The sequence below is a fragment of the Nipponia nippon genome, unplaced genomic scaffold (assembly GCF_047370975.1).
Source record: "Nipponia nippon isolate SJK-2023a ecotype South Korea unplaced genomic scaffold, ASM4737097v1 scaffold_4, whole genome shotgun sequence".
Classification (NCBI taxonomy): Eukaryota; Metazoa; Chordata; class Aves; order Pelecaniformes; family Threskiornithidae; genus Nipponia; species Nipponia nippon.
The window spans coordinates 104,313,511-104,331,413 of NW_028262358.1; the positions used below are offsets into that span (position 1 = coordinate 104,313,511).

The following is a 17,903-nucleotide window of genomic DNA, read 5'->3' on the forward strand; positions in this document are numbered from 1 at the left end:
AAGATGGGGAGCTATAGACAGAAAGCTCTGTTGTGTACTTCTCTTTCTATTATTTGTGTATATGTACAATCTGAATCTCCAAATTACTGATTTTTGCCTTGTTGGATTTTTGTATGTATTTGACCACATTTTTGATATGTTTCATTACTGTCAATTTATCTACTTTATCTACACGCAGCGGTAGCAGCATCTACTGAAGATAACAGACACTGATTCCCCTTGTGAGACAAAAGTCTTCATCTGTGGTATACCCCATGCATCTCTGCTAACTGTAGGTGTGTACTAGATTTACTACCAAAAGTGGAAATAAAGTCTTTTTAGGTTGTAAGAATATATGGCTATAAAAGTACTAAAACGTTTAGAGGGCTAAAGGCCAACGCCATACTGGAAGCTATTTGTTGTTCATTTTCAAAACTGGCAAGGACAGAGAAATGCGACAAACGTGGAATGAAAATGCATGGAAGATAAGTAAATTTTATGCACAAAACAAGTATTTAAGAAAGTGCAGTGAGAAACAGATAAAAGCAAAGTGAGACCAAATATATATGCGTGCGTAGAAACACTGATTGAGAAATCTAACTGCAGTGATTTCCATCCTCTCATCACAACTGAGCGTGTACTAAATGAATAACCTGCTACTTGACATTTCCTAAATAAATATCATGGGAAGAGTACTTATTTTACTTTAATGAATCATTTTGGCCCCTACAACAGAAAGTAGCTGTGATGAACTATAATCTGTTTCGGGAAATATAATTCTATAATGGAGATATATACGGACTGAAATATGAAAAGTTTTGGTCTCCAACAGGTCTACTTTAAAAGAGATTCTGATTCATCCATGCCCACTTCTACTTATATTTGATCACAGCTGTTGACATACTGTATCTGCCATGCAGAGAGATATTTCTCTACTAGAGGAAAGCCATATGGTTCGTGGATGACTAGGAATTTTCGCAAGGCAAACTGAACTACATGGAATTTTTTTTCTGTAGTTTTTCAAACAAAACTACCCGTTTAGCAAACAGAATATTTTAGATTCAGGTGGGATATTTTGGCCCATATAATACATTTCTAAGAACTGAAAGTGTCTCTTAAATACAATCATAATTGATGAGCTAACACTAACTTTTTGCATTAGTGGTCCTCTCGTTCACCCTGCGTGGTTAGATAAACAAATTCACCTTAGTGATGAACTGAAGCAGCAAATAAGACTTGTTCATGGAGTAGAACTGAAGCAGCTGTTTTGGTTTGACTGATGCAGTTTGAAAGGGCCCCCTGATGGTACACCTTAGAAAAAACAAGGGTTTATTTCAATGTTCTTTTTATTACCAAAACTACTCGTAGGATTATCACAGCTATACAAGGAAATTGCTTTGACTACGTGTAATTGCAAGCAGGAAAAAAAAGTTCCTGCCAAAGGCAGGTGTAAAACATTTAACTACCTTTCTTAAGGCACACAAAAACTATCCCAATAATTACTCCAATGTCCATAATTTAGCCAGACAAAGCTCTCAATCAAGCTGAAATTTAGTCACCCAGACTGCATCTATGAATATTCCCTGCTAGAACATCTGCTGTCAGAAAAAACTGTTGCAACTGTGAAGCGGTACCTTGACCAGGACGAGCCATGGTCAGGAAAGCCTGCAGAGGGTACCCTCTGGGCGGGATGCCACCTGGGGGCCAGACACGGCGGAAACTGAATCCAAGCTTTCCTCAGAATCAGGTATGAACCTCCTGTTCAGGGATACGCTGCTCCTATCGCATCTATCAAGTAATATTAAAGTAACTTGCTTCATATACTGGAATTTATTAGATATAATTTTTAGTTAGCCATAACGGACCGTGACATTTTTGTCTTGATTTGGTAACCTTTTCTTTTAACAGCTTGGCATAGCCAACAATATCACCATTAATACTGGTGGACTTTGCCCTACACAATGTGAAATTCCGATCCCATTAAGTCATTAGGAATATTATCACCGATTCGGCGAATCTTGGATTCGACTGCGCGGTTTTACACGTTATACAGACAAAACACATTCTCCTCAACACCTCTGTCAAAAGCAGTCTGTTTGCTGGTTGTTAAATGCTTGCTTAAAGCACTTCTGACTTCACTCTTAAGTGTAATTTCAACTTGTACCGGAAATTTAAACTCACTTCAGAGGAACTAGAAATTCTAAAAAGTTAAGAAACAGGTATGCCCTATACTGTTCTAGTGCAAATCAGATATATGTGTAACTAAACGCAAATAGCACTTTATAGTACTAAAATGAAAAGCTAAAAATAATCTAAAATAGAATTAACGAATTTATTTGACAGTCCTAGTTTTTACTTCGTGTGTAACTCAACAATGGCATAATAAATACATTCTTTAACTTAGGAATATTATGTCAGCTCACACAGGGTCTGACTATAGCACTCAGAATTACATCTCCAATGCATAACATTGTCATTCATAAAACTATTAAACATCATCTGAGTCCATTTTAACCACACACCAGAGGTCTTGAAAAGCATGCAAAATGACGGTGGGGGGGAACAACCTTTCAAATACAAATGATAAAATCTGGTTAGCACTGTAAAAATAGCTGCACGCAGTAAAATTAAAACTTGCAATTCTGAAAGGAAGTGCTTTGTGCAAACCATCTGGAAATGACTCGAAAGTATAATTGCTATATTGCTGAAAGCACAGAAATATAAAACTTCTACTCTTCCTATTTCACCTGTTTTCCAGATAAAACACAAAGACAGAAATGAAACTAATCACAGATGTGAAAGGCTGATACCTCAAATACATTTGCATTACAAAATAGTATCGTCCCCTGCTGTAGACGAGAGTCGCCTTTTAAAACAAGTCCAGTACAACTCATAGGCTCCCCCGACACATCCCGAGCTGCAGTACACAGCACTCAGCTTCTAAGACCCCACACGAGATTTCTCAGTCATCTGCACTTGGACTTGCACTCGGTCGCATTCAGGTGACCCTTCCTCCTAGCAGGATGCCCCCTTGCAGCCATCTACCACCTAAACGACTTGAGGTGTTCAGTAGTCCAAATTTTGCTAGTGCTCCGCTCGTGATGCTACTCCGAAGCACACAGAAACATACACAAAACACTCCAGCCCTGAGAAGGGCACTTGAGTTTCACAGCCTTGTTCTGGGGCTCACACCACCGAGAGTGATTGGAGCACTTGATCTCCTTTTAAGTGCTTTAATTTGGAAGAGATTCAAATATCACCTGCTCCCACAACACATTAAGCCGGTGTAAGCCTGTGCCGCAGGGAGGCACGATCGGAAACAAGCACCAAAGGTTCCTGGCTGCAGATTAGAGACCCTTGGAAGTTTCAGGGAAGTTGAGGCGGAGGCACGCACATACCCGTGCATCGCTGAAGGCCAGCTGCACGGCACCGGCATCGCTACGGCAACTGGGGCACCGGCAGCCTAAGAATTAGGTTACGAAGGCGACGGAAAGCGGGGCCGTAGGCAAAAAGCCCCTTTGGCACATTGCGCCGGCTGGAGGGGGCTCCCCCCGCTCCCCTCCCCCGGACCGACCCGCACCGGCCCCACCGCACCGCACCGGGCCGGGCCGGGGCAGCGGGGCCGCCGCCTCCCACCCGCCCCGAGGTGGCGGCCGCCGGGCGCTCGGGGAGGCGGGAGGGGCCGGAGCGGGGTCAGCGCGACGCCGGTGAATCGTTTCACGTCTCCGGCAGCCGGCGTTTCAAAGGACCGCGGAGGCGCCCGGCCAAGCCGGCTGCAAACACCCGCCTCCCCGCGGGGAGAGTCACCCGTGACCGCCCCGGCGACCGGGGGCAGCGCCGCAGATGCCTCCGGCCCCCGCCGCCCGCCCCCGCGCTCCGGCTGCGCGCCCGCGGACTTTTACAATCGCGCGAGCCGAGCCCTGCGCGGCCGCGGCGGGTCGGTGCGCGGAGCCGGCGCGGGTAACGCGCGGGACGCAGCCGCCGCCCGCCCCTCCTCGGAGGCCGGGCTGCGGCCCCGCCGCCCCGCCGGGGGGCTGCCAGAGGCCGGGGGGGCGGCGCGGCCCCTCCGACGGACCTGCGCCCTCCGCGGCGCGGCGGCGGGGGGGGAGAGGGGGACAGCGGTGCGGGCGGCGGCGCGGCTGCAGCCCCGGCCCCTCCTCGCGGGGCAGCCCCCGGCATCACGCGCTCCCCAAACTGAAATCGCCGCCGGCACTGCGGCTCCGCGCCCACCGGCCCCCGCCCCGCCGGCCAAAGCGGCCGCACGGAGGGTCCGTCCGTGCCTCCCCCCTCCCCGCCGCGGCTCCCCGCGCACCGCGGCCGCCGCCAGCCCGCAGCCGGCACGGGGCACCCCGCCGCGCAGCCCTCCTGCCCGGGCCGTGCCGCGGCGAGACGCCGCCACGGCGAGACCCCCGCCACGGCCAGCGCGGCGCCGGGACGGGCGGATGACGGGGGAGGACACCACAACGGACGGCGCGGCCGGCGCTGCCCGGGCACCTGTCCCCGACGGCGGCGGCGGTGCCCGCACGCAGCGGCCGGACCCGCCGCGCCGGCAGCCCCGTCCCCTCCGCCGCCTGGGCGGGGGCATCCCGCCAGCGGCGCTGCCCGCCACCCCGACGGCGGCCGCCTCCCCGCCGGCCCCCCGCCCCGTACCTTTTTCAGCGCTGACATTCTAGTGCATTATTGCCGCGGCGGGTGCGGTGCGCGCGGGGCCGCCGGTCAGCTGGAGGAGGCGCCCGGCCGGCAGCGGCAGCGGCAGCAGCGGCGGCGCGCGCCCAGCATCACCCCGCCGCCGCTCACCCCGCCGGGGCGCCGCCGCCGCCCGCTCCCCGTGCGCCGCCCCGTCCCCGCGCGCACCCCCGCCCTCGCTCCCGCGCGCGCGGCGGCGGCGGCGCCCGCCGGCTCTGCGCAGCCGCGCGCCCCCTGCCGGAGCCCGCGGGCACCGCGGCGGGAGGGGCGGGGCCCAGCGGCCCCCCGCCGGCGGGACGGGCACGCCCCCGACCCGTCTCCGCCAATGGCGCGCCTCCAGTCCCGTGACGGACAGGCGCGGCGGCGAGCAGGAAGGAGGTCGGCGCGGCGCTGCCGGCTGCGCGGGGCCGCCCGGGGCCATGGCCCTGAGCAGGAGGGAAGGTGAGGCCGGGCGCGGGGGCGTGGAGCGGGCGCGTCCCTGCTGCCGCGGGGCTGGGGGCAGAGGGAGCCTGGGGCGCGGCGGTTAACGTCCCCAGGCGCGGCCGCCCTCAGCCGAGGCGCGTCTCCGTCCGGGCGTGCGCTGCTGCCGCGGGTCCTCACGGCCGGGCCGCGGGACCCGCCGGTCCCTCTCCTCGGCTCCCGTCCCCGCGGGCGAGGGCGGTGGGAAGGCGGGGGTGGGCGGGAGGGGAGCCCGGGGCCCGGGGCCGCCGCGGGGGATGGCTCCCCGCGGGAGGGCCCCGGGGTGAGGCGGGGGCGGTGGGCGTGGGGGGCGAGCGGCGGCGCGGCCGCCCGGGCGGCGCTGGGCCCGTCCCCAGCTGCTGTCCGGTCCCCGCTGGCCCGGGGGCGCCGGGGAGGCCCTGCTGTGTGTCCCGGGGCGGCGGCAGTAAATAAAAGTTCTTCTTCGGCCGCAGAGTACTTGGGGATGAACGCCTCCTTCCTCGGTGTGCGTGGGTGCTCGTTAGGGACCACACAGCTTGGCTCGTTTAAAGGGAGTTAGCACAGTTCTGAAATAACCACGGTACTGTGCTTGCAAAGGGCGGGGGGGGTGTGGGAAGCCTTCCCTTATCCAAGCGTAACTTCAGTCCATTTCGTCTGCCTTTGTGTTTTGTAAGACACGGCCTTGCGCAGGAGGAATGCAATAATGAAAATACAGGTGTTCTTTAAGCGATGCCCAAGGGGGGTTGAGTAGAGCCGAGCTGTAAGAGGCATGAAGGCTTGCCTGCTGTAGCGGCTTCGTGGCTGGCTCCTGAGTTTTCAGACAGTTCCAGCATCCTGAAAGCCGCCTCCTTCCTGCGAGGATAACAACGTGAGAGTGAGACCGAACAGCAAGGGTTAGTGTTTAAGCTGTCTGCTGGCTGGCTGCAACTAGCGATGGTTTTGAAGGAAGAACAAAAACAGAGTAGCGTTCTCTGAGTTTTAGGTGCAGCTTCACTGCAAGAAACGGAGAAGGCTGATGGAGTAACTGTTTTGCTTCTAGCGTGACTTCCTTTGAGGAAAGGCAGAGCATTACACATGGACGTCCTCTGGGAGAAAGTTAGAGAGTTGGGAAGAGTGAGTTCGTTCACTTGTAAATAAACGTGTGACTCTAGAGCTGAGAGTGGGGGAAACAAATTCCAAAGCAGTTGAATTGTTTAAAAACAAATGTCAAATAAAGAAACATTTGTTTCTGTAGGGTGGAAGAGAAATCTAACATGATCGTGCTGCGTGGCTGTCTTTACTGTGTAAAGTTAGAAATCACTTAAGTTTTCTTCAGCCACTCTAAGGAGTGATGACTGAAGATTGGGAAGAAAATACAGCGAGGAATAAGGATGATGGGATGCCACGTGGTCACCCGGGATGAAATAACAAAATGGGAAGAGTTTACAACCTCAGCTGATCAGCCTCTGTAGCTGATAGCATATATGAAAACTGTTGACTTTCTGTTGTGTAGAACTTTATACATTTTAAAAAAGACAGGTGTCTCAGAAAAGATCTGAAAAAGAGGGTTTAGATGTTTCTCTTTAAGGTTGTTTTTGCTCCTGTGTATAGGAGTAGGCTGAAGATGCTGAAGATAGACTTTTGTCTGCATTACAAGTGAACACTGGAGCTTTTTATTTTGTACTGAACTGGGCCATAATACAGGATAAATGGGGTGGTCAGCAGCTTGTCGGTCATGGGTCTGATTGTCAATGGAGAGAATCTAATTAGCTGAAAGGCAGTCAGCCAGCAGTGCAGGTAAGTGAATGCACTTCACTTTGCCAGGAAAGAGTTGGGCAGGTGTAACTGAGAAAGTGCAAAGTTTTTTGAGTTTTGTGGGTCTTTTCTGTTTTTCAGTTGCTCATGTACCAATGATTCATAACAGGGCTAGAGTTACTAGCAGTTGTCATTATACGTATAACTGACAGGATGATTGTCCTCTCTGGGAGAGCTGGATTCATAGCTGTTAAACATCATCAATTGCATCTTTAAAGCTGTAGTCGTCATTCTTGAAAGTTTGTGCAGCCCCAGGGTAACGCTATTGTAAAGGGTTATAGAGTGGTGTTCCAGCTGCTAAAGGGTAAAGTTAAGATATTGGTGTAGGTGTAGTAAACATTACCTACCTTAATTGCTAATAAGAAGTGATACAAAAGTTAGTATGCTGTATAAAGAGGTACTACAGGAGACTTCGTATTTGAGAGATTAAACTGCAAATCAGATGTGGCCAATTGATAGTCATTAGTAACAACAGTAACAAAAGATTTTAAACAGCCAGAGTATTGCACCAAGGAGTGCTGTTTTCATCTCTTTGTCGTGAGTCAAATGACTTGGGCTTGGGGCAGGAAGCTCGTACTTGTAATAGGGATTGAAATGAGATTGCAGTTCCTTAGTTTTAGGGGTTTGTTGGTTTCTTGTTTGGTTGTTTTTTTGTTTTGTTTTTTTTTAATGATATTCAGATATTAAACAGCTTAATTCTTGCAGAAAAACACAACAGGTTTTTTTTCCTTCTTGTAGTTTTTTGAGAACAACTTTGCTTCCTACAGATCTTGATTTTTTTTTTTTTAAACTCAGCATAATATTTGGAAAACTGAGGCTTTTTCTGCAAAAAAAGAAAAAGGATAAAACCCGTTTTTTAGGGTGGATGTCTTTTCTTTCATCAATATATGTTTATCAGCAAGGGAAATATTAATTAGAAATGGGGTTTGGTGCGAGACATTATTTTCTTTTGCTCTGGGAGAGGTATCTTGCCCCCCTCCCCCCCCCAAAGCAATTAACAGTACGTGTTGCTTTCAGTGAGCAAAGATTTATTAGAGCTTACCAAGATCTAAATTTTGTTTGGATTATAGTTGAATAAATCACAAATATCTGTTTTTTGTGATTAAATGGCAAAGTTGCACTAGAGCGAGTGTAATTGACTCTGCCATTAAAACCATTGCAGGGGGGGTGGAAAACCTGTGGCCTTTTTTTGTTGCCGACTTCAACCTTGTGGCTGGATGAGAAATCTAGCCAAGGAGAAAGGCCAACATGGTAATGAAAGAAGAGTCAGAAATTATAGATCCAGTGTCTTTGTATTTAGAAAGTCTGTGAGGGTAATGCATGCTCACGGATAGCTGAACATGTAGAGCCTGACATAACGTAGTCCTCAGGGGTTCTGTGTTGTGGGTGGGTGGGGGTTTTTTGCGGGGTGCGGGGGGGTTGGTTTGGGGTTGGTTTCTTTTTAGAAATTATACTTTGGAGCAATTATCTACTTTGCAGTGAGATAGGATGGTCCACAAGAGATAGGTAGGACTCTGTCTAAACATACTAGGATATTTTTAGGAACAGGTGTATGTACATGTGTTATTTAGTAAAAGTGCTAAGTGGGGGAGGAGGTGATGTGTGCCATTTTGGTGTGTTGGTTTGGGGTTATTTTACATTTTTAAACAATCAGTGTGTGATGTCTTTCACTCAACGCTCATTTTGAGCTTGTTATCAGTAGATTTCTGGAATCTATGGGCTATCTTGGAGCAATCCATAAAAAGTTAAGATTGTGTTGTGGTTTAACCCCATCCGGCAGCTAAGCCCCACACAGCCGCTCGCTCACTCCCCCCACCAGTGGGATGGGGGAGAGAATCAGAAGAGTAAAAGTGAGAACACTCATGGGTTGAGATAAAGACAGTTCAATAGGTAAAGCAAAAGCCGTGCACACAAGCAAAGCAAAACAAGGAATTCATTCACTGCTTCCCATGGGCAGGCAGGTGTTCAGCCACCTCCAGGAAAGCAGGGCTTCATCACGCGTAACGGTTACTTAGGAAGACAAACCCCATCACTCCGAACGTCCCCCCCTTCCTCCGTCTTCTCACAGCTTTATAGGCTGAGCATGACGTCATATGGTGTGGAATAGCCCTTTGGTCAGTTGGGGTCAGCTGTCCCAGCTGTGTCCCCTCCCAGCTTCTTGTGCACCCCCAGCCTGCTTGCTGGGTTATCAACACTGTTTTGGCCACAGATCCAAAACACTGCACCATGCGAGCTGTGACAAAGAAAACTAAATCTATTCCAGCCAAAACCAGCACAGATTGTTATTTCCAGTGGGCAATATCCGTTTCCTTATATTTTCAGTTGCCTTTAGTTCAAAAGGTTGAAAACTGTCCTCTAGAAGCTTGCACTTCTGTTAAGACTTGCCTGATGGCTTAAATTAAAACTCCATTTATGACTAGAAAGAAGAGAAAAATTCTTTCTCATTGAAACTTCCAGTACTTTGTAATGATAGGATATTTGGTATAAGATGGATTTCTGTTACATGTATATGCGGGGATGCTTGCAGAAATGGCTGGATATTATGTTGCAATCAAATATTGAAGTCACAGTGAAGTGTGATATACTTACCCCCATGAGGAAGGCTATGTAGACATTCAATTGTAGTTACATAATATGAACTTACAAAGATTCCTTTTAAATAAAACTTAAATGATGCACAGCCTTGTTGAACTTCTGCCTGCGCTCAGTGATGTTACCCCTGCCTGTTTCATGGTTAGTTTTCTAAACACTATATTGAGCTTCACTTCAGTTTCATATGAGTGGAGGGAGCAAGCTGTCTCTTTAAAATTTCCAGATCCTTTTCTCTTCAGTAACCTGAACTCTGAATGTTTGGGTTTTGGGTTTTTTTTTTACTGTTTTCAGCTATTCTTATGGCAGTGCTTTAGGCCATTGTAGTGCTATTTGTCTGTTTTCCATGTTACCCCCACCATCTACCAATAACATTTAACTTCAGCCCCCATGTGTGGTATAGTTTGACGTTCCCTTTAAGCCATATGCTGTTTTCATTTGTATAAGACTTCTTTAGGTTGAAGTAAGGTTTAAACTTGCTGAAATTTAGGAAGTTTACACCTGTGCTGGCAGGTGGTACTGGTCTTGGTGACCAGTGATGTTATAAGTGCACAGCCTTTTTTTTTTTTTTTTTTCTTCTTTCCCCCCAAAATCTGTCTCAGAAGAGAGAGTTAAAAAAAGAAGTCTCTTACAGCTGTGGTTTACAGTTGGCCCACTTTGAGAGCCAGAATTGTTATTATTGTTAATAATAATATTCAGCAAAGTTGAGCTTCTTTAGTAAAGGTGGGTGAGATATCTTCAGATGTTTTGGGTGAGATATCTTCAGATGTTTTGAGTGAGGTCTGTTTGATTGTGCCAGGTAAGATCAAGGTAATGGTGGTGCAGTATGAGAAATGTTTTGTTAAGTATTGTGAAAGATGCCTGGAAAAATTGATAGCATGCACAAATTGAAATAATGGTGAAGATGCTCTGTTTTCCCAGGACCGTAGTAGGGAGTTACAAGGTATCGTACAAGGTTTTCACTGTGAGGCAGACAGGGTTCTTATGAACAGCTGGAACAAAATCCTGATGTTCTCAATGTGGTGGTTATGTAGCTTCTTATCATCTGTGTCATGTCAAGTCAGGTTTATTAGATGTCTGGGAGCTTGTTGTTGCAATTAAGGTGGCCTACTGAGAGATCTCTAAAGCCTTTGTTGAGACAGGATGGCACAATCTATTAGATTCTTATTGAACTACACAGTCATGCAGAATTTGCTGACAGATGTAACACCAGTCTCACTGATTTGAAGCTGCAGTGTGATACAGAGATCGTGCTTGGTGAACTTGAATCAGTTTCGTCTAAGCTAAGAAAAGAAAACAGATGTCTGCTTTTTGTAGCGAGTAACTTCTGATTTGTGTCTGCAGCTGCTATGAACTGTGTTGGCCTGGGTGCACACAAGTCAATCTTTGAGTGGTAAGTCACTCTCCCATTGTGACTCACTCCTTAATTTAGGTGAACACGTAAATGTGGGGTATGTAATCACTATATTCTTCTCCTTTCCTTCCTTTCTACCCTACTGACATGTGCTATATACTTAAATAACTCGCTCTTGTTTAAAAGTTGCCTCAAAGATAGGAGAACAGTATATTACTGAGTTTTGGATAACAAAGTGATTTTCCATATATTATAAGAATTGGTGCTAGGTGAAAAGATAAATGGAGCCATGTTTTATGGACTGCTATATTAGAGCACAAAACTGGAGTTTTTAACACTATGATGTTCTTGAACTGTGATAAAGAATAAGACAGGAGTAAAACCTAGGCAATTAGCATCTGATTGAAATGTCTAATGGATGTAGAACACAAATAGATCCTGTTGCAGTGAGAATAATGTCAGAGGCCTTGAGATGAACCTCAGTATCGTGAAGTTAGTATTACACACTAGATTTAAAACGGCAGCCTCTGAGCTTCTTGTGCAGCTCCCTGTGACGTTTTGGTTAACAACCGTACTGAGATGCAGGCAGCTCATACCTAGTAGTTCAAGCACAGAATTCGTGGGACCTTGAATACAGGTAAATCCTTCTGTTTGATTCCCAAACAGCACATACAGGTTCTCCTTTTTCCCACTAAATATGTAACAATAGCTTTAGCAGTTAAGAGTGAAACAATCTATGTTATACGGAATGTCAATGAGATCAATTGTAAAACTGGGAAAGACGACCATTCCTGCCTTACGTGTGGACAGTCTGTCAAAAACTGTACAAACTTTTCCCTTTAAGCTGTCATTCGAGTTTTGTGAGGCTAGTAGAACTAAAAGATTGTGTGAGGAGCTGGTCAAGTTTGTGATATCAGCATTTCACCATGGTGTTCCTATTCAGTCTCGATTCCAGAGTTTTGTAGTTCCAAAAAAGACAAAACCAAGCAACCCACCCGCCTTGATATCTGCTGACCCAGATGATAATAGCTCAGGGGGGAAATGGGGCAAACCGCCTTTGTTCGAAAAAAATGCTTTCTTTGTGAAGGCAGGTAGTAAAAAGTAAGGTGTATGAGGCTGAGAGACTCTGCCTTCCAGACCAAAAGACCATTCTTCAGAATCAAGGTTTCTAACCTGTAGTGAGATCTTCATAGGAAACAAATTACTGTGTAATATAGGATTCCTTAATATAGTCAGGAGAGGCAGAAAAAGGACCAAGGCCAAAATAACTTGAGCTTTTCAAACATGAGTAACAAACATGGGGTGTGTGTTTTATGCCAAGGGTGATTAAGCACTAGGAAAAAACCTGATGTGAACTATTTAGTTCTTCCGTTTCTTGAAGGGCCCCCAGAGTCTTTTGAAACATATTAAAAGTATTCAGACACAAGTTGTCGGTCTCAGTGTGGGTACGTGTGTAAAATTACTTCTTCCAGTCATTCAGACAAGATAGCCTAGTGCTTTTTCTGGCCTTAAGGTGCAGGTGAATTCCACCCTGAAATTTGAAGCTGAAAAATTACTTGTTATCTTCCTCAAGAAAGAATTTCAGAGGATAACAGTGCTGCTCGGAAACAAGGACTATATAAATTTATAGATAGATGCAGTGAAGTCTGAAGTAAACTGAAGGTGTTGTAGATGATCTGCGGAATGGCATCCTCTTTGACCAAACACAAGATCTTGTAAGCTGTTAGCTTCTGTGTTTGTCTACAAGTGCCTCTTTCAAGAGATAGCTTCAGCCTGAATTTTCTGCAGCAGATCTTTCAGTCCATACTTTTATCCTGTTGTGTCCTTTAGCTACCGCGTAAGAGCCTGTTACCATAGCTTCACCTGCAGGATGAGGGCTGCTTGCAGACTGTGAACACAAAGCAAAATACTGTAAAATGGGAGGCTTCCTGTTCCTGTGTACATAAAACTGTACTTTGACCACAGCTAGCATTCTGCATATTTCATGCTTTTTCTTCTCCCGTTTGGAAAGATCAATATTGTTGTTCTCACGACAGTGCTTTGCTTTGGTTTGCACGCTCTATCTATGGTGGAATGGAAGTATTTCATTCTTAGCAAAGCTGACCTCACTGGTAGCAGGAAAATTACATTTTCCTTTTCTTCCTCCTGTCTTGAACAAGAGCATCCCTTCTTAAATATAACATACACCCTCATGATGATCTGAACCATCAGGCTATACAGGATGTAATTGCATGTCACTGCATTCTTCTTCTTTTCCTCATATCTCTGTGCAGCTTGAACATTTTTGGAAATGGGGAAGTCATATAAAAATGAGGGAGAAGTGAGAGAACGATACCCTGTTCAGCTGCCGTTGAATGTTTTGTTCTAGTCAATTCCTCCCATTTGTCTTTGATTTGAATCTGTTGGTAGTTGCTGAACTGGTATCCCAAGTCTGGGAATCTTCTCTGCAGCTAAGTGATCTCTACTCAAAGATTTTTGAAGTTAATTTTTAAATAGCTAGTCATTGCCCTCAGGGCTAGAATGTGTGAGTCTGTCTTGACTTAATCCAAACTTCTGGTCTCTGCCATTTCTAGTAATGGTTCTGGGGTCTTTGAGCTTTCAGCTGTGTCCTTTCTTCTGCTTGTGGGGTTTTGGCTGCGGGGGTTGATGATTGGAGGTTTTGTTTTTGTCTGGGAGCAATGCGTGTGTGGCTTTCCTTGTATTGTGAAATTCAGGTCAACATTAATAAATTTAATTATCCTCAGAGGTCCTGTGTATTTATTTCCATTGACAATAATGAGGGCTTGTACTCAGCGCAGTATCATCTGTACTGAGTACATCTTGGAGACCCAGTGGCTGGCCAGCAGAATTGGCGTCTTGTATACACTAGGTCTTTGGAGGGATGTCTAATGTATAAATGGAGTATGACACCTTGCATGTGTCTACCATTAGGCATCCTAACTGCAAACTGAATTTTGCCCCTAGCGTCTGAAATATAAACTAGGTGGTTTTGTCTTTTTGAGACTTACGGAGCCGTGACCCAAGAATCACTGTGTGTTAGGCCAAATAAATACAGAGTGAAGACCTTTGTTCATCAGTTTGACCATCTGAGCAACTCCTTCAGAATCCAGAAGACCTAAAACATGGAACTCCATCCTGTATGGTTAAAGGGCAAGTAAGCTTTGTGGGGAATGGTTTAAGGGAATGGATAGTAGCTCCTAGCCAGAAGTGATCATCAGTCTTCCAGCTGCTATCTGGCAAGAATGGCAGCCTGGCTAACATTTTCTGTATGTAGCAGTCTCTTAAAATTAAAATGCTTTTACACCCTGTTGCTTTGAGTCCTATTGAAATCCAGGTATCTCTTTTTCAAAAGCCGCTCTTTTTCAAGTGGTCCCCTTGAACATCTCTGGTCAAGAGTTGACTGTCCAGCTATGATTAGAGAAGAGGAGATTATCCAGGCAACAGGGTTGTTACACCAAACTAGGCAAGGCCCTAACCAATCTGCTCTAGTTGATCTGACTCTGAGCTTTAGGCTGAGACTAGATGATGTCCAGAGGTCCCTTCCAACCTTAATGGTTCTGTAATTTTTGTGACCATTCTGTAAAGTAACTGTCCTGTCATGGCCTTTGTAGGGGATGTAATACTTACATAATAAAAGAGACTTCAAGGATTTAAATCCTTTTGAATATGAATGTAATTCTGCACTAACAGAGGTGAACTGAACCTTTTAATGAAGCTTCGTCCATATGTTCTGCATGTGGATTATCATTTTGTCTGCTCCATCCATCCTCTTCTGTTCTGCTGTACTATCTTTTCTTCTGCTTTAGCAGAAATAGCATGTTAATGCATCTTACACATGGGATGGTTTCAGAAGAAATTTCTGACTCTTCCCTTTTTGGAAAACTCTTCTGTTTGTAGGAGTGAGAGACCAAGTAGGGCAACTTGCAAGCTTCACAGAGTTCTAATGTGTTCAGTGCTCTTGATGCCACTTATTTTATTCTTGCTGCCCAAGTTGCATTTGAGTAGGCAGAAGGCAACCAATTGAGAAATGTGGTGGGGGTGCTTACAGTATGTATGGCAAGTAGCCAGAAGTACGTGGCAAGTATTCTCCACAGAAATGTTTTTGAGGAAACTGTTGCCTCCTACACTCAGCTGGACAGCAACACTTCTGGTGTTGTTCAGAACTTTATTTGTTTAGTTATTCAGCATGCTTTTGTTACAGTCTGTAGTCTTAACTGAGTTTTAAGTCATGCTGTCAACCCCAGGAGAACCTTTATAAATCTGTAGTGCTGTTCCAGTGTTGGCATGTGTGTGTTTGTGGGTAGTAGCTTATGTACATAAGAAACTTAAAGTGGTGTCGATTTAATACATAGATGCCAAACAATGTATGTATTTGAAGGGTGCTTTTTCCTCTTCTCAAAAAATTGTGGTAGAAAGATCCAGGATGTTCACAATTTGTATCACTGGCCAGCATGTGTTCTGCACTCTATTTCTTGGAGTTATACTTTGCTTTGTTTATATTATGTCAAACTGTAGAGACCTGGTGCTTTTTCAGTTTTCTGGTGTATATGTACTTCACTATTTCCACACATGAGTTGTCAAGAATTAGCCATGGAACTAGTTTGGTACGTATCGCAACTTGTTCTCACTTCTGGAAATACTGGCTCCTTTTCATCATTGAGGAATTCCTGGAAAGATATGTCTTCTGGTGTTACTTCAACTCATTGCACAGTAGGAACCTTCAGTGCTTACAATTAAAGACTGGGTATTTTGATAGTGTTGCATGTTTTCAGCTGGAAAGTGAATTTGTTTCACTTTTGAAATCTAAATAGAAAGCTTACTCAGAAGACAAGACTAGAGTATGTAAGCTTTTCACATTTGTAGGTCTATTAGAATTGAAGTTTTCTACTGAAAACAGTTGGACTAGATGATCATTGTCTGATAAATTTAGGTCAACAAGAGGTCTAAAACAGGTCTTTGAAGTTAAAGCTAGCAAAAAGGAGTCATCACATGTCAAACAATACCAGATAAGTTGCCTTTCATTACGTACACTAATAGTGTACAAGACAGACATTTATAAAGAAAGAATAAGTTCCTGTGATGATAACACAGAACTCCAAGATATGGTGGTCCCTGGGCAATGCTCATCTAACCGAGAGCCTTAGAGCTTCCTCCAGTTGTCACTGTGTGACAAGGTGTTCAGAGCCATGTCTTCGTTCAGTAACATATAGCTATGGGGAAATTTTTCTTCACATTGCGGAGTACATTCCCTATAGAACTCAGAAGGCATCTTTAGTCTTCAGTGGGTTGGGAGTAATGAGCTGTCAATTATACCTCAGAGAAATAGAGCCATGATAAGCTACTGTGGTAGTTTTTAAAGATTTACCATGGTTTGAATGAACTGAAGTCATCTTTTTGTTAATTCTTGCCTGGTCTATGCCCTGTAAAACTTCTTGGATTACTATCTGCTGTCCCAGATTTTGTAGGGAAGTAAGGACGTTTGAAAGCAATGCAGAGCTAATGCTAACAAATATTCTCTGTTGCTTTCAGCTGCATCCACATCACTGCCAGTTCTGGCCCCTAGACATCTTAGCTTATCTGCTTTCCTCTCTCACTTCCAGTTTCTCATCTGTTAGTTCCAGAGACTGCTTTGTTCTAAGAGGAGAGATATATTTGCAGTAGTCTGTGCAACAAGGCTTCCCTTTTTTCCCTTGTAATTGGTTTCTTATTCCTGTTCACGTTTCTTTCCTGTTCGATTACAGGCTCAGTTCCAGAGATAATTCCCCTCAAACTATTCTTTCTCTTCCAGACTGGAACGCCAGGTTTTGTAATACGTGAATACGATTTTCAAGAATGTCCTCAAAAACATACCCAATAGAATATATTAAATTCAATCCCTTGTACATAACTCAGTATGTAAATGTGGCAATTTTCTTTGGTTCTGACTCCAGTGTATCCCTCATCTTTCTGTGATCTCCCTTTTCTTGAGGTCTCTTTAAAAATACATCTCAAAATTGTATATGCTTTTTTAGAGACATCGGTCTGCTACGAAAAGTGGAAAAGTGTTCCCAGATTGATCTATTGAAAGACCACATGAATCTGTACAGATCCTTCATCAGTTATGTTGACTAGAAAACAACAGCAACAAATAACCATATGTATTTGGCTATGCTATAGGTATGGTGAGAGCAAATCTTATTCCATTTTGGAACTGTGATAGGTTAGATATGTCTCTGGTAGTAGATATTTTTCTTTGAATGTTCTTTATTGCTAGTCTCCTGTTAAGAGGTAGTTATTTTTAAGGGTTTGAGCCGTTCTTACCAGGTGGACTGATCTCTGGTGCTGCATAGTGCCAAAGACATCAGGTTAAGGAGAGTTTTGAATAGGCGAGAAAAGCTGCTCTGTAGCATCAGGCAAGACCAACCTCCTGTGGTTAAGCTCATGGGTATCACAGGATATCTTTTTTTAAGTAATTGCAGCAATAAAACCCTGAGGAAAGAGCATCCTTTGTCATCTGAAAAATGTTTGGTAGCTCAGCTCTGAGACCTTAACTGCAAAGCAGAGTGCTGCTTTGGAGCATGGAAAGCTGCTGAGTATGGCAGGATAGATATTCCGCAGAGCCTCATTTCCTTGTTCATTGATAAGCAGGACAAACTTGTTCAAAAAGTTTTGGGCTGCAGGCAGATTTTTTTTTTTTATAGGCTAGAATATACTTAGGATTCCAAATAGTTCAGACTAAATTAGTCAGTTTTTCAGCTGCTCTCCGGTGATACCACCTTCTTCATTCTCCCAAGGAAGGTGTACTGCTGGGATACATTGCTTCGTGCTGTCTTCAGAAGGCTCGAAATACATCAGGTTCCAAGCAGGGACCTAGTCATGCCTAGGTGTCACCGCTGCTCTTTTCCATTCTGTTGTGGTTACTGGGAATTACTAGTTGTCTTAAGAGATGACTTTGCAGTGCAGAGACGCGCTGACACGGGTGTGAAAGCTTTGCAGGCAATAAAGAACTGCCCCGCTCTGCACCCAGCTGCTGCCTCCTGCATCTGCTGAAAACTCCAGCCTGTAAGATTGGATGCTGCTTTGG

At 45.5% G+C, this 17,903-nt stretch overlaps 2 protein-coding genes across 16 annotated transcripts in view; one reads left to right on the forward strand and one right to left on the reverse strand.

The window, feature by feature from the left end:
• The window catches only part of DLGAP2 (DLG associated protein 2), a 480,050-nt gene extending 475,295 nt beyond the window's left edge, over positions 1–4,755 (reverse strand). For all 6 annotated transcript variants that reach the window (XM_087775270.1, XM_087775281.1, XM_087775268.1 and 3 more), the window contains exon 1: positions 4,630–4,755. In XM_087775270.1, coding sequence (XP_087631396.1) covers positions 4,630–4,647 — 18 coding nt within the window. In that variant the 5' untranslated portion in view covers positions 4,648–4,755. The remainder of the gene's footprint in view (positions 1–4,629) is intronic.
• A 245-nt stretch (positions 4,756–5,000) lies between these two features.
• The window catches only part of ERICH1 (glutamate rich 1), a 97,575-nt gene continuing 84,672 nt past the window's right edge, over positions 5,001–17,903 (forward strand). For all 10 annotated transcript variants that reach the window (XR_015708389.1, XR_015708394.1, XR_015708395.1 and 7 more), the window contains exon 1: positions 5,001–5,106. Coding sequence is in view for 3 of the 10 variants with exons in the window: in XM_087775593.1 (XP_087631719.1) it covers positions 5,085–5,106 (22 nt within the window). In the remaining 7 variants the exon portion in view is untranslated. The remainder of the gene's footprint in view (positions 5,107–17,903) is intronic.